This window comes from Mastigoproctus giganteus, chromosome 7, assembly GCF_048544385.1.
Source record: "Mastigoproctus giganteus isolate SK-2022 chromosome 7, ASM4854438v1, whole genome shotgun sequence".
In the NCBI taxonomy this organism is placed as follows: Eukaryota; Metazoa; Arthropoda; class Arachnida; order Uropygi; family Thelyphonidae; genus Mastigoproctus; species Mastigoproctus giganteus.
Genome location: NC_143581.1, coordinates 84,079,798 through 84,102,212, shown reverse-complemented (window position 1 = coordinate 84,102,212; position 22,415 = coordinate 84,079,798). Strand labels below are relative to the sequence as shown.

Genomic DNA, 22,415 nt, shown 5'->3' with positions numbered 1-22,415 from the left:
AAATTAGCGTTAGTAGTGACATATGATTCAAGAAAGCAAGCTTATACAGCATCAGCAAAAAAAAAAAAAAAATCTCATTTCATGTATCTGTTCCCTCCACAAGTGGCTAGTTTTTCCTTGAATTTATTTAAGCTTTCAACTTCCACGACAGATGGAATTTTGTTGCAGCAATCAATTGCTCGCTGGCTAAAGGAAAATCATAGTAAATCTCCTACTAGGAGATTTTTAACCTTACTGACACCATGATTATGAATTGAGGACATTTTCAGGTGTGGCATACACACTGATAAGCTCTCATATATGCAGTACTCAGACTTCCTGTAATTACACTAGGCACTGTAGAGAAAGAAAGATTATATGCAAACAGATCCAGGTAACACTTGGAGCTTTACCATTCAATTTTCTCTGATGGATGATGATAAGCATCAAGGTAACATCCAACATTCCTTACATTTATAGGGTGTAACTTTAAAACAGTTACTTAGGCCAACTTCTCTAAGTAACTGTCTCTAAAATATAATCCATATTGTATGACAGATGAGATGGGGGAACCCTTAGACGGGAGACCAAACATGGTTTTCCCTATTTCTAACCTACATTAAACAAAGTCTTGATATTACATCGGCTGAAGAGACTCATCTGCTACCTAGTATTGTCTAGTTTCACTGAATGACAGCCATTCCTCTGTGTGGTATCTGTGCCACACTTCAGTTCTTGCTTGTATTGGTTGACTTAATAGGAATAATATTTTTAGCCATACTCCCACCAGTATGATTATGCAAGCAGAGGATTTGGTTGCCCCAGAATTATTGCACTCTGCCAAAGTTGAATGTAGTTAACTGACAATTGCTTTCTGACCTGAGCTCTGTTTTTCTAATACTAATACAGGCAACTCTCGGTTTACAAACGAATTCCGTTCCAAGATGTTGTTTGTTATATGTTTTGTTCGGTATGTATACCTTGCATTCCTGAGCTTTTACGATACATATCATAAATTATCAGCCATTTTAAAGCATCATTAAAACCAGGTACTAAACATCGAATGGTCTGTACAATAAGTTTTATTATAATGTATGTACGCATTATGGTTTATCATATATGATAGGTAACGTAAAATAAAATAAAATAAAAAAGAATTAAAAATATAAATAGTTACAAAATAGAAATAAAGAAAATGAGACTAACATAATATATGTACTGTACATACATATGTATTCAACTTTGATTCGTCAATATCTTGATCAGAGTTCAATATTTTCCACATAAGTGGCACTAGGTGTAGATGAGGTAGATGGAAGGGTGTCTGATAATGAAGAAACAGCTGGATTTTCAACTTTTTTAAAATATGTTTTTATAGAAGATTGCACAGTTAGATTCTTTTTTCTTCAAAAATCTCACTGTAGCATGTGATTCTTCTTCAATGATTGCCAACCCCATCAGAAATTGATTTAAAAGCTGCAGCCATTTTCTGCCTTGTAGATGTTCTGAGAGGCTGGAATATCAAGTTCTTCTATTTATTTCATCAGTTTTAATTCCTCAAAATGAGAGTCCAGAAGCTCTGTCACATCAAGGTCGAGGTCCACTTAATTGCCCAGTTCAACAATATCCTGATAATTATTGTAATAAATACGTTTTTTAAAAATTTATTTATTTAAATATTACAATTATGTTCGCTCTACATTTGGCATTTCGTTTTATAAGAAACTCTATTGGCAACTTTAAGAAATTTTGAATGATTACAATGTTTGTTATAGCGAATGTCCGTAAATCGACCATTCGTAAACCGAGAGTTGCCTGTATGGCTAAAAAAACTTCATAGTGAATTACTGTTTTTTTTTTTTTATTGAAAGGTTGTCTCTTTTATTAATATATTAACAAAACTTTTGTTTGAAAAAATAAAATTTATATTAAAGATAGTTTCTCTTACCCTTCAGCTGTGGTGATAATGAAGCTGCTTTGGATGTGTTGTTAAATAGTTGTCTTGGTGTTATGAAGAGACTGAAGCCAGATAATAAGAATGATCATCAGCCTTTCAGAAATGCAGATGTAGGAAAACTATCAGAATTAAATACCAGGTAAGTCAACACACACACACACACACACACACACACACACACACACACACACACACACACACACACACACACACACACAGTTCTGGCACATTTTAAATATTAGTGCTGACAAGAAACAGGTAACAGGATTTTTCTGGTCCATTTCATTTACCATTGAGGATGCTGATCTAAATATTAGCTTTAATTTCTAAATTCTTATTGTAAAGCCAATTCTTATATGAGCTTTCTCCCAATTTACTTTACAGATAAACATTAATAAACCCTCTCCCCTTTCAATAACAAAGGCCAGAATCCAATCCCTGTATGTTGTCCAGTAATAACACTTAAATATATTAAATCCTTTTTGTACACTGCCTGTATGCTTCAGAAATTTGGTCTTCCTTGCTGTTGTTGCACTTCCAACAACAAACTTAATTTATTCTGTCAAATATAGAGTACTTATATGGTATAACTTAAAAGCTGGGTTTGAACATATACTCTCTAGATCTCAAATGATAGCCAACCTCCAGTGCCCTATTTTGATTCATTAATTGCAGATAAATTCATTTCTTTCTTTTACCTGACTGTGTAACACTCATGGAAGACCCGAACTCTGTGTGGTAATTCAGAGACAAAATTTTTCCAGTAATTTTGTTATCATCAATAAATTCCTATTTGATCCTGGGCTGATCTTATTTCATTATAGTAATAAAAAATGAGTTATCAGCTTAATTGTTATTGACCATTATGAAACCTGTACTACTATGTATGAATTTTCTTCATTATTCTACACTGGTGTTCAAAGAAAGTGCATCACCCCTTAAAATTGTAATTGTCATCTGAATAACATAAATATATGGCAATATTTCTTAAAGATTGCATCAGATAAGATTGACATGCATAGGCTATGATGTAATATTGCATCAGCTCTTACTTTCAGCTATATAAGCATGCTCTGCAAAAGTTGCAGTTATTCCTTGCTTGTGTCAGGACGGTGAGTGACGTGCAGTTGATGCCACGAAGAAAGAGTGCTGTTGTTGCTTTACAGGAAGAAGGATGTTCTTTCCCGTCATATTGCTTATAGAGTGTCTTGTGATCTGTCGACAATGAGTAGATTTCTTTCCAAACTCAATTATACTGGTTCTGCTGATAGGAAAAAAAGGAACCGGATGCAAACGAGTCTCTATGCCAGAACAGGACTGCATTTTGAAGCGCGTATGCCTTAAAAACTATTAAACTTCTTCATCTGAGCCAATAAGAAAACGGGAACATACAGGAGGGGTAGCAAGTGCAGTAACAGTCAGAAGACACCTTTTCAAAAATGGATTCGTAGCCCATTGTCCTAAGAAGAAGCCCCTCCTCACAAAAAATGAAAAAGGCCCGATTAATTTGGTGTAAGGAGCATGTCAAATGGACCCCCATCCACAAGTAGTGGAAGTCAGTTATTTTCTCAAATGAGAAGAAATTCAACCTGCATGGCTCTGATGGGAGACAAAAGATTCGCCGTAGGCATGATGAAGAATATCATCCAGACTGTATGGTGTCTGCAGTGACATTCCCTACCAGCCAAATGGTATCGCGGTGCATTTTGTATCGCGGTGCATTTTGTATCGCGGAGTAGGTCACCTGCAGTTTATAAAAGGTTCCATAAATGCCAATGGATACCTGGCTATATTGGAAGGCAAATTGGTACCAACCATTAGAGACTATATCAACCTGCCAAGTAACTGCATCTTTCAAGATGACTGCTCCTTGTCACCGGGCGAAAAGTGTAAGTAGGTACTTCTATAGTTACTTCCCTAGTTTCATTTCTGCATTAGAGTTCGACAGTAATGTGTTTACATTTGTTACAGGTGAAAAAATGGTTGGAAGAACATTCCATTACAACTTGAATCCTATAGAGAACTGTTGGCATCGTGTGGGATCTGCAGTTGCCAGAAAGAAACCAAAGACCCTTCGTGAACTTCATAATTCGTGTTTGGAACCACGAACTGTCAGTTGATTATCTTCTGAAATTGATCTTGTCAATGCCTGACGGTGTGCGGCTGTCATCGGGGTCAGAAGTTCAACTAAATATTAGTTTGCACCTGGTGAAATTTTCCATTTTGTTTTCCATTTAAAATGATAAACTGAAACAAATTGAGGGCTTCTGATAACTTTCAGCCATAATTGTTGTGTTTACCAAAACTGTTGTATAAAGGTTGTAAATACTCATTTTGGAATATATTAAGAGCACCTGTCAAATATTACTTAGCTTTGCCTTAACTAATATGGTTAGGGAAAGATGCTACATGGTTTCTATCCATTTAAATATATATCTAATATATCTAAATTACCACTCTTATAATCACATGGAATTTTTTTTATATATTTTATTTAGGTGTTACTGAAACTAATGTACAATGTGTAACGTTACAGGTATCTTGCCAATACCCATCATCAGACCTTGCTGCTGACCGATACCTCCTGCCTGATGCTCAGACCTAAATGAGCATCCTGGTGGAAAAGTCAATTTCACATTTCCAAAAAGAGAAAACATTGATTGACAATAATCTTAACTCTCCTGTGTAATAGCTTGGCATTCTGAGGCTATCCTAAGAAAAATGAAGAGAGTAAGAGCACTAATGCTACCAAAGATCACCAAGAACTCTTATAATTATTTATGTAAAACCTACTCCAAATGTATTAATAGGGCCATTTACCAGTGAGCAGCCCATCAGAAAATTATCACCATTTCTGTTTCAGAAAACAGTAGAGATAGACTAACTGGATCTCCTAAGTCAGAAGACTTAAATAAGACATCCTAAATTCCCATAAAGACAGCGTGCAGTGCATAGAAACAAATCTAAAAATAGATATAGCATTTCATAGTGACAATAATGTCACACACTCATATTTAATTATAGAGCATAATCTTACTATGAGTAGTGCTAATTATTTTTTGGTTAACAAAGGAGTAAAAAAATATGGTGACATAACTTTTATATATATATATATATATATATATATATATATATATATATATATATAAATAGCTGTATAAAAAATCGTCAGACCAAAATCAACTTTCTATCTGTACCAGCATTTGTAGTTTGCTCTACATGGTTCAACATTGAGCACCTTCTTCTGAGGCGCCTCCGTAGCCAGGTGGGAAGGAGCAGCAGTGCGTAGCACACGCTTCTTGATTAGACCGGGGTTCGAGCCCGTCACCACCAAATACGGAGGATGCGGAAAGGTTAAGGAATGACCACCGCATATCCTGGAGCAATATGGCCTTAGTTGCTAATGCTCCTAAAAAAACCAAACAACCTTCTTCTGAACAACCTGAATGCATGGGGTTCCTTTGGGGGAGAGGAATTGCCTAGCACTTAGTGTTGATAATTCCTGTGATGATAATCCTAAAAACTGAAGTATAAAGGGTATTAAAAAAAAGGGAGATTTAGCATTTTCTGGTAATAGGTGTAGTGTGCTTATCTTATTGAAATGTGTTCTGATTGGGATCTGCATGACTTTTGAAATTGAATATGTACTAAAAGGAAAGATAGATTTAAACAATTTCCGCTAATGCATACTGTTGAAGTAGGAAAGTTTTGAATCATGGGCACTGGAATTTATTCCCCAGCAGAAAAGAAATCCACTTCAGTTCATTTCTCTAAAAAATGCATGCTACATCTGTAGGTGGTAGATGACGTTCATCAACCGGTGAAATACCACCACTTTGCTAATAGTACTTAGTACCGTGCATGGGTTGAAGGAGAAGTATGGGGAGAGGGGGATGCCGGAAACTTTGCTCTAGAGACTAAACATGGGTTTCACCACTTCAGGCCTCCAATAGAGAGACTAAACATGGGTTTCACCACTTCAGGCCTCCAATAGGAGGCCTGAAGTGGTGAAACCCATGTTTAGTCTCTAGAGCAAAGTTTCCGGCATCTTCCTCTCCCCATACTTCTCCTTCAACCCATGCATGGTACTAAGTACTATAGGTTTTGATACCTTTCGTGTTTGGGATTTTCATAAAAAAAAAAAAAAAAAAAAAAAATCTAGAAATATATATTTAAAAAAACAGCCTGATTCCTGTTACCAACAATTTCAATCTATTGGAGTTATATTTAGATAACAAACTTAATTTTGCTACTCATATAGCTTATCTTTGGACGACTTGCCTTAAAAAACTGAAAATCCTAAGAGTCCTAATCTTTGCCGCCTCCTACATCTCTGTAGAACCTTAATAAGTTCACACTTGTGTTATGGAATACCTGTCTACAACTCCACTAGGAAAAGTTCTCTATTATGTTTAAACACCATCGGCATAGAACCTTTAGAAAAAGCTTTGGGAGCCTTCAGAACATCTCCTGTTGACATCCTGTATATTTATGTAAATGAACTCCCCCTACATCTAAGGCAAAAATTCTTATTGTGCAACTATGCAGCAAAGATTAAAAGTATTCCATCCCACCTCAGCTGACAGTATCTCTTTGAGCCTCAGTATGTGACATTATACCACAGTAAGCCTAATAAAACCACCTGCTTTGATTGCAAGAGCTCATGCTCAGTTGGGTCATTAACTTCCAGAATTTCTTCAAAGACGTTGCTACTCCTGAACTTCCCTGGACTCAGTTCTCATCTCTTTGTGACAATTTCTTTATAAGTTGGAGAAAATCCTCTCAAGAAAACACCGACTTTCAACAGCTACATAAAGCTCATTCCTTGGAAATCTCAGAGAATGTATATCTATACTGATGTCTCTAAAACAGATTCAGCTGTAGGTGCTGCAGCAGTAGCCATGTCTCTTCCTATTGAATGCGGGCACCTCCGTAGCCAGATGGGCAGGAGCAGCAGTGCGTAGCACACGCTTCTTGATTAGACCGGGGTTTGAGCCCGTGAGCCACCAAAATATGGAGGATGCGGAAAGGTCAGGGCATGACCACCGCATATCCCCGGAGCAATATGGCCTTAGTTGCTAATGCTCCTTAAAACCAAATAACAACAACAACTCCTATTGAATGCAGTATCTATATTGCAGAATTGTTGAAATAAAACTAGCTGTAGATATCATAAACAGTAGGTATCATAAACACCATATCAAGCCATTTCTGATATATATACGGACTCCTTAAGTGCAATCACTTCCATTTAGTCTACTTTTTCTCCTTTCATTCCATTCTTAAAAAGATCTGATCTGAATTATGTCACTATAAAACTGCCAGCCATCAAGCTCTCAGCTGCCCACATCAATGCCAGAGCTTGCTCTTGATCATCACGCAACATCCCAACTATGGATTTTTTTTGACAACTGAAAGTACCCTTCACTGAATACATATACATTATTAAAACAATATATAGGCAAAAATGGTCTCAACTTTGGCAAACTCAAATCAGTAATAAACTGCTGCAAATAAAAAAAAAAAAATCCACAGCTGTGGATGTCTGATTTCAGGAGAGACGAGATCTGGAGAGAATAGGTTAGAAGAAGTGATTCTGTTAGGACTCCAATTGGTCATTCTCTTCCAACTCATCTGTATTTGCTTATGGGAGAGAACCCTTTTCACTGTTTCTTTTGACAGTAATAGCTAACAATAAATCATATTCTCATTGAATGCCCCCAACAATCAACTATCTGAAAATCCAGATTTAGCTCTCTATCCAACTTGCAGGAACCCTTAACATTATCACATATTCTTGGCAATGATGCAAATTTTGAAGAACTGTTTAACTGTTTGAAACACACAAATTTCTATAATTTTCTCTGATCATAATAACATGTATAGTCATAAGTAAATCATGAACAGGAAAAAATATGGCCCAAGAGGCCCTTGTGCCAAAATCCACAACTACAACAACCACATATGTTTATCAGTTTATATTTCTTTTCACCTCTTACATCTAGGTTTTTATATGTGTATAATATATACCTTGCCACTGTAGGGTTTTATTGCTAAGGAAACTTGTACCCACTGAAAATTTGAACTATAAATTTGTATATTTGAGTGGTGTTGTGTGTTTTCTAACTGATTGATTCATTGCTCATATTCATATTTCCTTTTTCAAAGCTGTGCTGTAATTATCTCGAATTTAATTTAATGTTAACATCAAACACTTATTTCTACTTCTAGAATTTACTGATTCTCTTATTTTCTCTGTCTGTGATCATTATAGCCATCTTAGTTTAAGTGTTAATGATTACCCATGTTTTTAGATGTTTGACTTTGAAAACAATGTTCATTTTTATTCTTTTTGTTCATTTTTACATATAGTATTTGAATCTCTATTAGGCAGTCATTAAATGCACATAACTGGTAATCAGTAGTATTTTCATTCGTAAGTGTTTTTTGACCCCAATCTTCCTTATATGCTAAATTATAAATTCAAATTCTAATTGCTTGCATAACATTTATGTCAGAAACTGTGGCCTGCATGTTGTCATCTTTTCTTGTAGTTTTCAGTAGTTTACGCTTGTGACACCAATTTTGTGTATTATACTACAGTATGTGCCGTATATTCACTTGTTCTCTACTGCTTTTATACATTGTTTTTTATTTATGTACATAAAAGTGAGTATAATGGCTGATGGTATATAATCATACTTTTTTCCCTCCCCCCATATAGTAGGCCCTCGATTTAATGGACTTTGGATTAAATGCACAAAAAATTTCTGTCCTAAAGGAAAAATTTAGAACCTGTTTATATCTGATAGCGTTGCACATCTGTCTGATGTGCGATGCTATCAGACAGATGTGCGGAAAATTCCTTCTAATGAAATAAAGGCTGTTTTACTGCTAGATAATGGACCTGCTCACCCTAATGCTGAGAAGTTAATTAGTAGGGATGGGAGAGTTAAATGTGTTTTTCTGCCTCCTAACACTACTTCACTGATACGACGGATGGATCAGGGTGCAATTGTTGCATTTAAGAGGTTGTATAAGAAGAAGTTTTTGGAAGAGGTGATGGTTGTTTTGGAAGAAACAGAAGAGGATACAAGAGGCACTAGGACACTTCAAAATTTACATGCATACAACATCAGATCTGCTATCTTCATCTTAGCAGCTGCGTGGAAAGATATGAAGATTGCTACCTTGGCCACTGCTTGTACAACATAGAACCTGAAATGAACTTTGAGGGAATTGAGGTGTCTAATTTTTGGGACACTCCTCTGAGGGCCATCAACAAAAACACAACTGAGAAGGATGTGAGACAGTGGATCGAAAATGATGGTGATCCGGGCTATCAAATTTTTTCTGGAAGAGATTGCGGAAAATGTTCTTCATGGAGATTCTTCTTTGTCATCTGCAATGATGACAAAGAAGAATCAGTTGCACCTTATCCTAAATTGTCTGTTTTAAGAGAACATGTGTATGACATCATACATTATATCAAATCATCATCAGACCCTGATGTGCTTCCTTATTATGAACATTTTAGAGAATTTTGATCGACAGTAATAAGGAAGCAGCACCAAGGTGTCAGGCAGCTGAAGCTTGATGATTTCTTCAAGACAACTTCATCAACTGGACCTGTTTCACCAGAATCCTCTACCAGCAAGGAATTAACACCTCTCCCTCCATATGACAGTTGTTTCTGACTCTGAAAATTGTGATTCTTTCAATTATTATTATTATTATTATGTTAGGAGCGTTAGCAACTAAGGCCACATTGCTCCGGGGGATATGCGGTGGTCATTCCCTGACCTTTCCGCCTCCTCATTATTTGGTGGTCACGGGCTCGAACCCCAGTCTAATCAAGAAGCGTGTGCTACGTACTGCTTCTCCTGCCCACCTGGCTACCGAGGCACCTGATTCTTTCAATTAAGTTAACATTAATATTGAATATTATGTATCTTTTATTAACACTTTTTGTATGTTTTTATTCAATAGAGTTTAAAAATTTCAAAGTATTTTTTCCCTCTAAAATGGATTTAAATGAAAAAACTAATGTACACGTTGAAAAAAACTTTGTGAGCTTTAAGAAGAAAAAAATAAAAGTGGTGGAAACACTCCATTAGTTACATTGTATAGTTTTTGACGTGTTTAATTAAAATACAGTTTGGTTTCTGTCATAAATTTATTTTTATAGTTTTAACAGATGTTTTAGTGGCATATATAAATTACTCAATGTACATTATAATATTTTATTCATACTTATACATTATAATAACATTTTAATACATCCTGTACGTTGTAAGCTCGTTATTAATATATGCTTTTAAATACATTCGATTTAACGGACTTTCAGGAATAGCAGACACCTCCCCCCCCAATTAGTTTGTTAAATCAAGGGCCTACTGTACTAATATTTAACAAACATAAAATTAAGAAATACTTAGCCATCAAGGGACCCAGTTGAGAGTCACTGTTCACAAAAGTGACTATGCATAAATTGGCATAAATTCTCGGGCCTGTGTTGAAATGACCTACAACCAAAGATTATTACCTTTGATATTTTTGTGTCTCTCTGTGAGTGAGTGAGTGAGTGAGTGAGTGAGTGAGTGAGTGAGTGAATGAATGAATGAATGAATAGAAATAGGATTAATGGTCTTATGTGCTTAAGATTTTGTACTTACTTTACTCTCTTCTATAAATTTATTTTTTTTCTTTTCTTTTATAAAGATCTTTGCTTTGCTTAGTGAAATATCTACAACAGGAATCCAAACAAAATAATGAATTTTTTCCTGATTATAATCAAGAAGAACATTCTCTGACTGGTACCTATGGAACACCTAAGTTGTTACAAGCATTGAATGAGATAGAAATATTAAGCTTATTGATCTCTAAGAATGAACCTAATGATATGAAAAATCTTGCCAGTGGTAAGCAGTTGTTCTCATTTATTGCTTTTTTTTTTATGCATAATTTTCCATTTTAATTATTTTGTGATAGTATGAATTTATAAATTAAAGTTCTCTTTTAATGTTAATGAGAATGTCTAAATGATGCAAAGAAGCAAATTTATTCTGCATTTGCCAATGGGGAAACCAACTATCCAGTCTCATATTATGCTTATCATCATTAGAATGTGATCACTCAGTTCCATGGTGGAATGTTACCAAACCCTCTGCATCTTTGGAAGATTATTTATTCAATGTATTTAATGCAGAGTTCCTTACACTGAACTTATGCTGAATTGATTTAATGTCCTGTTATTTCTGTACCCAGGCTACTTGCCTTAACTAGCAATGGAAGAATATTCTTCCATCATTTGTTTTATAATTCCCTTTATGGTCTTTTATGCTTCATTCAAGATCCTCCTATAATGTTTAATAGTCAAGCTTTGAAGTTCTTTTCTTCTCAGACATTCCTCAGGGTGAAGCATAGTCTCCTGAATGGACTGGTTTCTCCTCTTTGCATCCTCTGTTGGTTGGCCTTCAGCCCTGAACACAATATGCCAAGTTCCAGTATGCCATTATCTTTGATAAAGGAATTGGTGTCTAATAAATTATTCATAAGACACCATCTGTCTTTCTGATGGTTCCTTTCCACCTCACTAAAAACTTGTTTGTTTTTGTTCTCAAGTCTTTCACGTTTTGAACCTCTAACTCCTCCCCCGTAAAGTCTTCACTATAAATTACTCCTGAGTTTTTGTTCTCCAGGTGCAAAAACAATTATACAAAACATTTATTATGTTTTGTAGAATTTTGCACATCAAATCTTAATTTTTATTTTTCGAACTGTATTTTTAACCAGTCCAGGTCATTCTGTAGTAGAATAGCTTTAAACCTTCATTTGTTTAAAAGGCTGCAAGGAGAGATGTTGCTTTGGAAGAACTCAAACTAAAACAACTATCACACTTAAAGAATCATTTATTTCCATTCCACATTAATTGCAAAAAAACCGATGCAGAATGACCAGTCAGCCACTCCTAAATAGTACCTCTCGCTGTACCCCCCCCACATCACCACCACCACCAAAATCCAGTAATAAAAGAAAACTGCAAAACACTTACGTATCCTCTTTAATATTAAACAAAATATATGTGAAGGTGTACGAGGTACCTGATTATTCAATCTTGAATCTCCTTGCAAAGGAATAAATGCACAAAAGGCTACTCTTCTTTAAAAACAAGAAATCCAAGTCTGAGAATACAAGCTTTCGTCATTCGGAAGCAAACTGGTGGATCCACCATTTCCAAGTAATGATTAGATTCGTGCAGTAGAATTGTAGTAGTAGTAGTGGCATGTGATGTAAGAAAGCAAGTGTATGAGCTTATGCAGCATCAGCCAAAAAAAAAAAAAAAAAAAAAATCACACCATTCCTTCCAAATGGCTGTCCAGTTCCTCCTTAAATTTATTCAACCTATCAACTTCCACGACAGATGGAAGTTTGTTCCAGCAATTAACCACCTGCTGGCTAAAGGCAAATTTCCACACATCTATTCTACATCTGTCCTTTCTTAATTTGAATTTATGCCTCCTTAGGTTCATAATCTGAACAAGTGGAAGGATCCCATCAGAATTCAGCGAAGGCCTTACACACCTCAATCAGATCACCGTGCAGGTGCCTAGTCTCTAGCCACTGCAATTTGCAGAACTTAAGCCTCTCTTGGTAAGAGGATCCCTTCATTTTCCCTCACCAATCTTGTTGCCCTTCTCTGTACACACTCAAGCAAATCTACATCCTTCCTAAAATGAGGCCTCCAGACCTGTACGCAGTACTCAAGGTTTGGCCTGACCATTGCCTTATACAGAGGGACAATCACCTCCTTTTCCTGCTAGCAAAATTCCTATATATATTGACAAAACCCCATGACCTGCCCTGGCAGCCTGTCTGCATTGCTCAGAAAACTTCATATCTGACTGCACAATTACTCCCAGGTCTTTTTCGTTTTCTACCACCCTAAGTTTAGTACCAGACAGTTGGTACATTTCTCTGGGGTTACTTCTACCCATATGCAGTACTTTGCATTTGTCAAGATTAAACTTCAGTTGCCACTTCTTAGCCCATCTGCCCAAATTATCTAGATCCTGTTGCAATAGCACACTGCCATTACTGTCATTAACAACTCAGCCAACCTTTGTATCATCTGCAAACTTCGACATTAATCCTGTTATACCTTCATCAATATCATTGATAAATAGACAAAACAACAGTGGACCCAACACCGAACCCTGTGAGATTCTACTAATAACAATAGTCCACGTAGAGCAGCACCCATTAATTACCACCCTCTGTCTTCTCCCACTCAACCATCCTTTTATCCATTGTAGCAACTTACTCTTAATACCATTCTGCTCCAATTTGTACAATAGTCTTCCATGCGCAACAGTGTCAGAAGCTTTCCTGAAATCCAAATATATATCAAAATTATTTTTTGCATCCAGTTCCTTTGTAATCACATCATAATATCCTATCAAATTTGTCAGACAAGACTTTCCCTTAACAAACCCATGCTGTGTGTGAATTATTGCTACAGTCTTGTCTAGATGATCCTGCAATGAACAGAAGTTAAACTAACTGGTCTGTAATTACTCATGTCACCATTCGATCCCTCCCTTTGTGAATTGGGGATACATTTGCACATCTCCAGTCCGTGGGAACCTCCCCTGAGTCCAAGGATGCTCTCATAATTATGGCTAGGGGTTTGCTTAGTTGCTTTACCACCTTCTTTAATATAACTGGATAGATTCCGTCCACCTCAGTTGTGTTTCTTATGTAACTTCAACAATTTCTCCTCCACTTTGCTCTCAGTTATTACAAAATCATTAAGTATCCTGCTTGTCCTGGATTCGAATGAAATACAGATGACAGAGGCTCTCCTGCTAAAACTAGGTAGCAGTTTACTTTTGTTTGTAGGCGACATATTTAAAGGAAAGTGATGACCATGCTTTGCATAAACTTGCTGTCATCTGAAAGGATAGAATTAGCTAGACATGCCATTTAAGAGGGTTGCTATTCTTATTGGTAACCAGCCCCCAAACTGTACTTTCTACCATCATAGAGGCAGTAGCAATTCACTTTACACTAGGGGTTTTATTAACTGTCTGATCTATTTGCCACCTGGAATTGATATTCCCCAGACAGAACTGAATTGTCTTATTATGCAGTTGTCTTCCACTCTCTTACTGCTTGGGGACATAATGGAAGGTGCCATCGTAGAGCACCTGCTCACTGTATGTGATCTCTTTCTTCTAAATATGGGTACTGACACCTTCCACATGCCTACCCCTATGTTTTCTGCAATCTTGGTGTCTAGTCCCTTTCTTTCCTCAAATCACTTACTTGGAAGGTGGTGGAGACTGATCACTTTCCTGTGATAACTTTATTTCTTTCAGATTATCCCAGTGGAAGATATATCAGGCTCGCTGGAATGACTTCCTATATTTGGCAGAGGTTAAGATCACTACATTCAGTACATAACCTACCAGTGATGTACATCACAGAAAATATTATCCATGCTCTTGCAGTTACAATTCGAAAATAAAAATATACCCTCTGTCCACCATTTCCCAAGCCACTGTGGAATGCACACTAGGAAAAAAAATACTGTAAGGTTATGTGATATTCTGAAGATATCCAACCATGTCTAATTTTGTAGTCTTTAAATTTGCACACACCAAAGCATGCTACAATATATTGTTCATCAGATCCCATGATGGGGGCTATATATCAGCTTCACATTATCTGTTACCCAGGTGACTGCTATCACCACTAAGGCAGTCTGGGACAAAATTCTGAAAATGAAGAGGAAACAGACTCATATTTCCATTCTGTATAATGGATGCAGTATTGCAGATTCAACTACAGCAGCAGCAGTTCCCAACCTTTTTTTTTTTTTTGATTTGTGAATGCTTTTCAACATAATATTTTTATTGTGAACCACAAAGCCTATATTCTACAAATTCATATAATAGTGTACAAATTATAAAATAAAATATAAAATACACTGTGTACAAATTAAAACAAATTATATGCAATCAAAAAATAATAAAAGAAAAACTATTACCACCAAGAGAATAAAAGCAATAAAATAAGCACAAAGAAGCTTTCAAGGCAGTGAGCCTGTTTATCAACTTAAACAAGATAAACAATAACAAGTCCTTATATTATGCAGAAGTATAGCCTTGTGCATGTGTGAACAACAAAAGGTGCAGATCGTGTGCTGCAAAAGAAGGACAAAAGTAAAGGGGGAACAACGAAATACTCAACCTTCAGACTCTGCAGGAATGATGCGGCATATGCTGGCCCTGTTGTTAACCTGCCATCTCTTGTCATGATGTAAAACAACAGCCATCTTAGTAGGACATATGTGTCCAGCCTTGCAATTAATGATGGGACCCACCACAAATATATGGAGGGCATCCAACCTTGAAAGATGGTGAGAATCATGAGCATACTCTAATATATCAACATTGTGTCCCAGATTGCAATTGAAATGCTCACACCAACAATGGCTGAGTAGTTGAAATCAGCTTGGCGAAAAGCCTCCTCATGTTCAGAGACAGTCACATAATCTATGTTCTGATTCACCTATATAACAAACCCCACAATCTGGGCATGTAATGTGATAAACCACATTTGCATGATGCAGTAGTGGAAGAGTTGATTTCACCTTCAACAATATTGTCTGTAATCTCTTGGCAGGGAGCTGTACATATCCAGTACTGTAGTGGTGCAGCTCCCTGGATGCGCAGAAACACCTGGATAGTGGGGAATGTAAGTAGTGACACAGAGTGAACCATCCTGGTTACAGTAGGAAATAGACCCACTATCATAAAGTTGAAAGCTGTCCATAATTTGGGGGGGGGTGGTATTTGGACAGATCTGTCCTGATTCTGGTAAACTTAGCTTCCCTGTCTGTAGCATATTCACAGTGCAACCATGCATGATTGAATAATGCCCTTTCTACGCAATGAAGATGCCGTGGGGCTTGTGCTGAGTTATAGTTACTCCGACATATAGGTTTCTGTAAACTAAAGTAAATAATCAGCGACCAACACAATGGACCAAAACGTCCAAGAATGGAAGAGCAGTATTTGCCTCCGTTTCCACGGTAAATGAAATGTATGGGGACAACAAGTTAAAATATTGTAGGAGCTGTGTCTCCAACCCCCAAGTAATAACCTTAAATTAAATAAATCATCAACGTATATGTGGAAGAGCCTAACAGGAATGAGTAAACCAACAAATATGTCCTCTTCCAAGGCTTCCATAGTGATATTGGCTCTGGGAGCACTAATCAGGGCACCCATAGCAGTACCTTAAATTTGTCTATATAAGCAATTGACAAACACAATTGAACAACCAGACAGACATATGTTCAAGGCATGACAAATATCGTCAATGGAAAGCAAGGTCCCATCCCCAACATGGAATCCCTGTCCAATAATCGCCTACCAAAATCAGTCGCTGGCTGTATTGGAATAGATGTGAACAGGGAAACCATTACCTCGCTCTCCTTAGGCTGATTGCCTTAAAAGGTCCTTCATACTTATTTTATTTTCATGGATGTTTTATTGCTTTTGTTCTATTTATATTAATAGTACAGTCGGTCCTCGTATAACATGTGTTTACATTACACGAATTCGATCATACACGATTTATAAATAGGGGAACGTTATCTTATATAACACGAACCGAATTCGCTTATGCACGATTCGCCTTTGTGTTTACAAGAAATGGCAGTCGAACGCGGAATCACCCCAACCGAACGCAACATGATAGGAATGAAGAAGATTCTGAAAATGTATTTATGTGTTTTATATCAGTGAAGGGGAAACACATTTCACCATAATAACGTAAAAAACAACACAATTCCAGCTATCGATATACATATGTAATCGCAAATGCAATTAGATGGAGTTTACTACCAGTTTATAACAGATTCCACTAGCAGAACGCAACTGGAAATTGTTTTTATTGTTTTATGGTAGTAAACCCCAGAAATGTGCTTTAGTAAAATGTGTTAATAGTGTATCTCAGCCTTTACGGTGTTATTTATTCAGTTGCTATACGCGCGCAGCTTTGTTTATGTGTATTAAGCGTGACACCTCGTTTTGTAATTGCGCTTTATTCCCTAAAAATTAGTAAAATACTTAAAAGGTGTGAAAAGGAAGCGTCCTGGCGAAGACACTGCAGATTCAGAGAGAGAAAAAAAAAAGCAATATCAATAAACAGAGGGGGACTGGGTCAAAAATTCTTACCCTGGAAAATTTATAGTGGCCTCATACTACGGTTTATGGCCAAAATCACACCGGCCTCCGGCCCACCGGGATTTCCCGGGTAAGGCTTATGGCCAGTCTGCCTCTGTCGATAGAAAAAAATATATGAAATTGTGAAACGCTTTGAGCAAAATGAAAGACCATGTGATATTGCACGTGCTACAGACCTAAATGAGCTCACGCCGAGAATTACAAAGAATGCAGAGAAAATAAAAACAACTTTCATAGCAGGAACAACTCAAAGGGTAATTAAAATCCATTAGATTAAGACACAAGAATTGTAAGAGATGGAACGGCTGGCATCTGTTTGAATAGAAAAATCAAACAAAAAACAAGTTTGCTTACGATAGAAGCAGAAGCATTAGCAATATTTTATTACGTAATAGTTGTAATAAAATACGTAAGCATTTTATTACAACTTACGTATTATAATTTATACTTACGTATTATAAAATACGTAAGTATTTTATTACGACTATTTTATTTAATATAATAAATTTTTTACGAATAAAATACGTATTTTATTCGTAAAAATACTTTTTTAGTATTAAAAAATACTAAAAATACTTTATTATAATATAATAAATAATAAAAAATATTTATTATTTATTATTTATTATATTATAATAAAAAAAATATTATATTTTTTATTACGTATTTTAATCATTATAAAATACGTAAGTATTTTATAACGATTAAAATTACCCGATTATTTATTGTGTTTGGTAATGTTTTGGTTCCAAATGTGTGTTCAATCTTGGGTGGTCGGCACCTAACCCCACTTTTCCCATAGGGCCTATGGGAAAAGTGGGGTTAGGTGCCGTTGTTTATATTGCACGAGGGTTTCTAGGAATACAACTATCGTGCTATACGAGGACAGACTGTATTTCTTTTATTATTTATTGGCTGTATATAATTTCAGTTTTAATTTGTTTTATATACATATATATTTATTTATTTTATAGTACTCTGTACAAATTGCAAATCTACCCTACCACAGATTATTGTTCTCCATGTAGAAACTCAGAATGGAAAATCCTTTTGGGTGAAGGGGGCCCAGCTCTAATGCACCACTTTGGTCCCTGGTAAGACAAGATTAGAGGTCCATACTTAACCAATCAGACAACACTTATAATATTTCTGTGAAAAGACTGAAATCCACCATCAGTGACATCATTTTACCTTATTTTCCAATATCTGTGTAAAGGCCTTTTAGTCAAATCTTCAAGTCCACGACATGCCCAGCAAATTCTGAAAGCAACATCGATACTTATCGGGGGGGGGGGGGGGATTCCTGTTGTTGTTGTTGTAACCCCCATAAAATTCTAAACTCTTGACAGGGTATCATATCAGGGTGGGATCGTCTTTGAGTCTCAGAAGAAGATATCTACTCTGAATTGAAAGAACAAGGAGTGACAACTTCCAATTGAATATCAATGCATAAGCATGGAAACCATGTTTACTATGCAAATTTTTATCCTTACATTCAATACCCCATGGCCTTTAATTTCCATCAAGGCAGGTAACTGAAACTACCCAGTAAGGAATTTACATCCCAAATCCTGACGTGTTATAAATGCCGAAAGTACAGCTTTCCACACAGCTAGTTATGGCTCCCTTACCTGCACTCTGTGTGGTGTCAAAGATTACAAGAGCAAGGAACGTTCAGCTTCCAAGCCAATCTGTTGAACTTGACATGGTGAGCACCCTGCATACTTTCAAGCATGCTAGTGTTGGATGAAAAATAAATTGAAAACTAGAAAGGGAGCTGAACATCTCTTATGAAGAGGCCAGCAAACGCATCCAACCAATATATAGTGGAAATGTGCAGAAAGTTTCAGTTTGTGTCCCGATGGTACTCTAGGTAGAGTACCATTGGGACACAAATCTGGTACTCTGGGAAGAGTACCATCGGGACACAAACTTAAATAACTATTCCATCAAGAGTCGTTCACTCCTATTGCACAAAAATAGCTCACAAAAGCCCGCCCAAAAAACAATTAGCTCCCATTCCTATATCTGTACCTCCTAGTGCTCCACCACTTTCAAAACTAATTGGTAAAGAAATGCCAAAAAAAAAAAAATAATAATAATAATAATAAAAACCAGAAGTGCACCTGCAAAACAAGAAATAATGGATGTATACGTTAAGAAGGTATCAGATAATTCAGTCCTGGAACTTATTCTTTCCGGAAGATGAAATGAAACAGGCCAATGTCTTTTTTTTCTAAAGAAAGATGAATTCAGGACTGAGAAAATAAAGCCCTCAGCCCTTTAGAAGCCATTGGATGGACCCAACAAATCTCAATAACGGTCGAGAAAGCTTATGACACAGCTTGGAGATTTAGAATTTTAAAAGATATTTTCAACTTTGATCTTAGTGGACACATTGCCATTTTTATTAAAAACTTCTTCTCAAACTGGACATTCCATTCATGTAGGATTTCCCCCCTCCCCTCATTCTCTCTACCATTTTGCTGTATTTCTCAGTGCTGCTCACTATGTGTTTTACCTAGTACTACACTGATTAAACCAGTTATTAGCATGTTTACTTAAAATGAAACATAACACCGAGGATGTCAAAATAAAATCTGGAACCTTACTAAAATAGAAAAATATTGCAGAACCGGACAGAAATTTGAAACTTAATATAACCCCTTCCCTCCAAGCTTTCTTCTGTGATCACCATGCAAGTTCAACAGACCTGAAATCCATGTTCTATCACTTGTATCCATGTAGATACAAGTGATAGAACTGTCTGACAGAGACATTTGACAACTCTGAAGACATACTGACTTCATAAGAATCTCTTATTGACAAAATCCATGAGATAAAAATGACTAACTGGGCTAAAGAACATGCCGATTGGACAATTGAGCAATAGGAATCTGTAATATTCTCTGATGAAGCTTATCACCCTGACTGTATTCAGTCAGCAGTAAAGTTTCCATTGGGCCAGAAGTATGGGTTCGAGATGCATAATGAGCAAAGGAATGGGCACAGTATAGTTCGTGAATGGTTCTGCTAATGGTGACTACTATACAAACATTTTGAAGGAGACTCTTCTGCCCATCATGACTTTTATATATATATATATAAATGTGTGCGTATATAAAATGTAAACCGAATTTGAAAAATTCTGTTTTCATTTGAGTACAGTCAGTCCTCGTATAGCATGACAGTTGTGTTCCTAGAAACCCTTGTGCAGTGCAAAATCGTGCAATATAAATAACAGGTCCTAAGGAAAAAAATAGGGTTAGTAGGTGCCACCACCCAAGTTTGAACACACATTTATAACCAAAACATTACCAAACACAATAAATAATCATAATAAAATACTTACGTATTTTATTACAACTACTACGTAATAAAATATTGCTAATGCCTTTGCTTTGATCATAAGCAAATTTGTTCTTTGTTTGATTTTTTATCCAAACAGATGACAGCTGTTCCATCTCTTAAAATTCTTTGTGTCTTGATGTGTTGTTTCTTTAAGGGCTTTATGGCGCAAGGACAACAAGGCCATAATGTGCCTAACTATGGTGAGTGTCTTGATCTAATGGATTTTGCTACACTTTGAGTTGTTCCTGCTATGAATGTTGTTTTTATTTTCTCTGTATTCTTTCTAATTCTCGGCGTTGCCTCATTGAGGCTTGTAGCACGTGCAATATCACATGTTCTTTCATTTTGCTCAAATCATTTCACAATTTCATATTTTTCTCTATCGACATAGATGAACTGGCCATAAGCTTTCTCAGGGAAAACCCCGATGGGCCAGAGACCAGAAGACAATGGAGGCCGATGTGATTTTGGCCATAAACGCTAGTATGAGGCCACTACAGATTTTCCCGGGTCAGAATTTTTGACCTAGTCCACCTCTGTCTATCGATATTGCTTTTCTTTTTCTCTCTGAATCTGTAGTGTCTTCACCAGGATGCTTCCTTTTCACACCTTTTAAGAATTTTACTCATTTTTAGGAGATAAAGCAAAATTACAAAATGAGGAAGCACGCTTGATACACATAAACAAAGCTGCACGCGTGTAGCAACTGAATAAACAACACCGTAAAAGCAGAGACACACTATTAACACCTCACTAGCTCACATTTTACTTAAGCATATTTCTGGAGGTCACTACCGTGAACCGATAAAAACAATTTCCAGTTGCATTTCTTCTAGTGGAATCTGTTATAAACTGGATCTGTAATAAACTCGATCTAATTGCATTTATGATAATACCGATAGCAAGAATTGTGTGGGTTTTTACATTATTATGGTGAAATGTGTTTCTCCTTCACTGATAAAAAAAAAAAACAAAAATACATTTTCAGAATCTTTTCTTCATTCCTATCATGTTACGTTCAGTTGGGATGATTCCGCGTTTGACTGCCATTACTTGTAAACACAAAGGCGAATCGTGCATAAGCAAATTTGGTTCATGTTATATACATTATCATTCCCCTATTTATAAATCGTGTATGATCGAATACATATAGTGTAAACAAGTGTCATACGAGGACTGACTGTACTTTGAAAGACAGAGGATTTTGGAAGGCAGACGAGTTGCTCTGAGTATACAGAGAGAGATGGACAATGCGTTAGATCGTCTTGCGTGTTGTTCAGTATCGTTGTTGACATCTGGGTTAGATGGATGTTATTGCTTATATCGCTTCATTTGCATACTTCTTTATATGTACTTAAATTAACATATTTTATATAATTATGGGTTCTAAAGAATTGAAAACTGGAATAAAAAGAAAACACTTTACTTTAACTATCATTAACAATCTCAGAGTGACAGAACAACTTGAAAATGGTGTTCCTGGGAAAAACAATTGCTGATTAATTTGGTATTGGCTAATAGACTGTGTCAAATATTAAAAAACAAAATAATCTATAAATTTGTTTTCTAAAAATTCCATGTGGGGAGTGATAAAAGAAGTGTTTCTAGATGAAACTGTATTTAAGTGGTATTCACAGCAACAATCAAGTGGTGTTGGCATGCGACACCAGCGCCACCTGATAAATGTATAAAAAGACAATACTTTATCCATCTATCAATTGATAAATATACAACAGGCCCTCGTTATAACACGGTTCGCTATAACGCTGATTTATTATAAAGCTGTTCTTTTATTATAACCCGTATCTGACTATAATGCTGTCACAAATCACTATAACTCTCTTTTGCAATTGCATTTTCGGCATATTTAA

General features: G+C 36.2%; 1 protein-coding gene across 1 annotated transcript in view; it reads left to right on the top strand.

The window, feature by feature from the left end:
* The window catches only part of nonC (serine/threonine-protein kinase Smg1), a 1,411,261-nt gene that overhangs the window by 591,747 nt on the left and 797,099 nt on the right, over nt 1–22,415 (top strand). The window contains exons 31-32 of the mRNA XM_090378365.1: nt 1,935–2,075; nt 10,658–10,857. Coding sequence (XP_090234491.1) covers nt 1,935–2,075; nt 10,658–10,857 — 341 coding nt within the window. The remainder of the gene's footprint in view (nt 1–1,934; nt 2,076–10,657; nt 10,858–22,415) is intronic.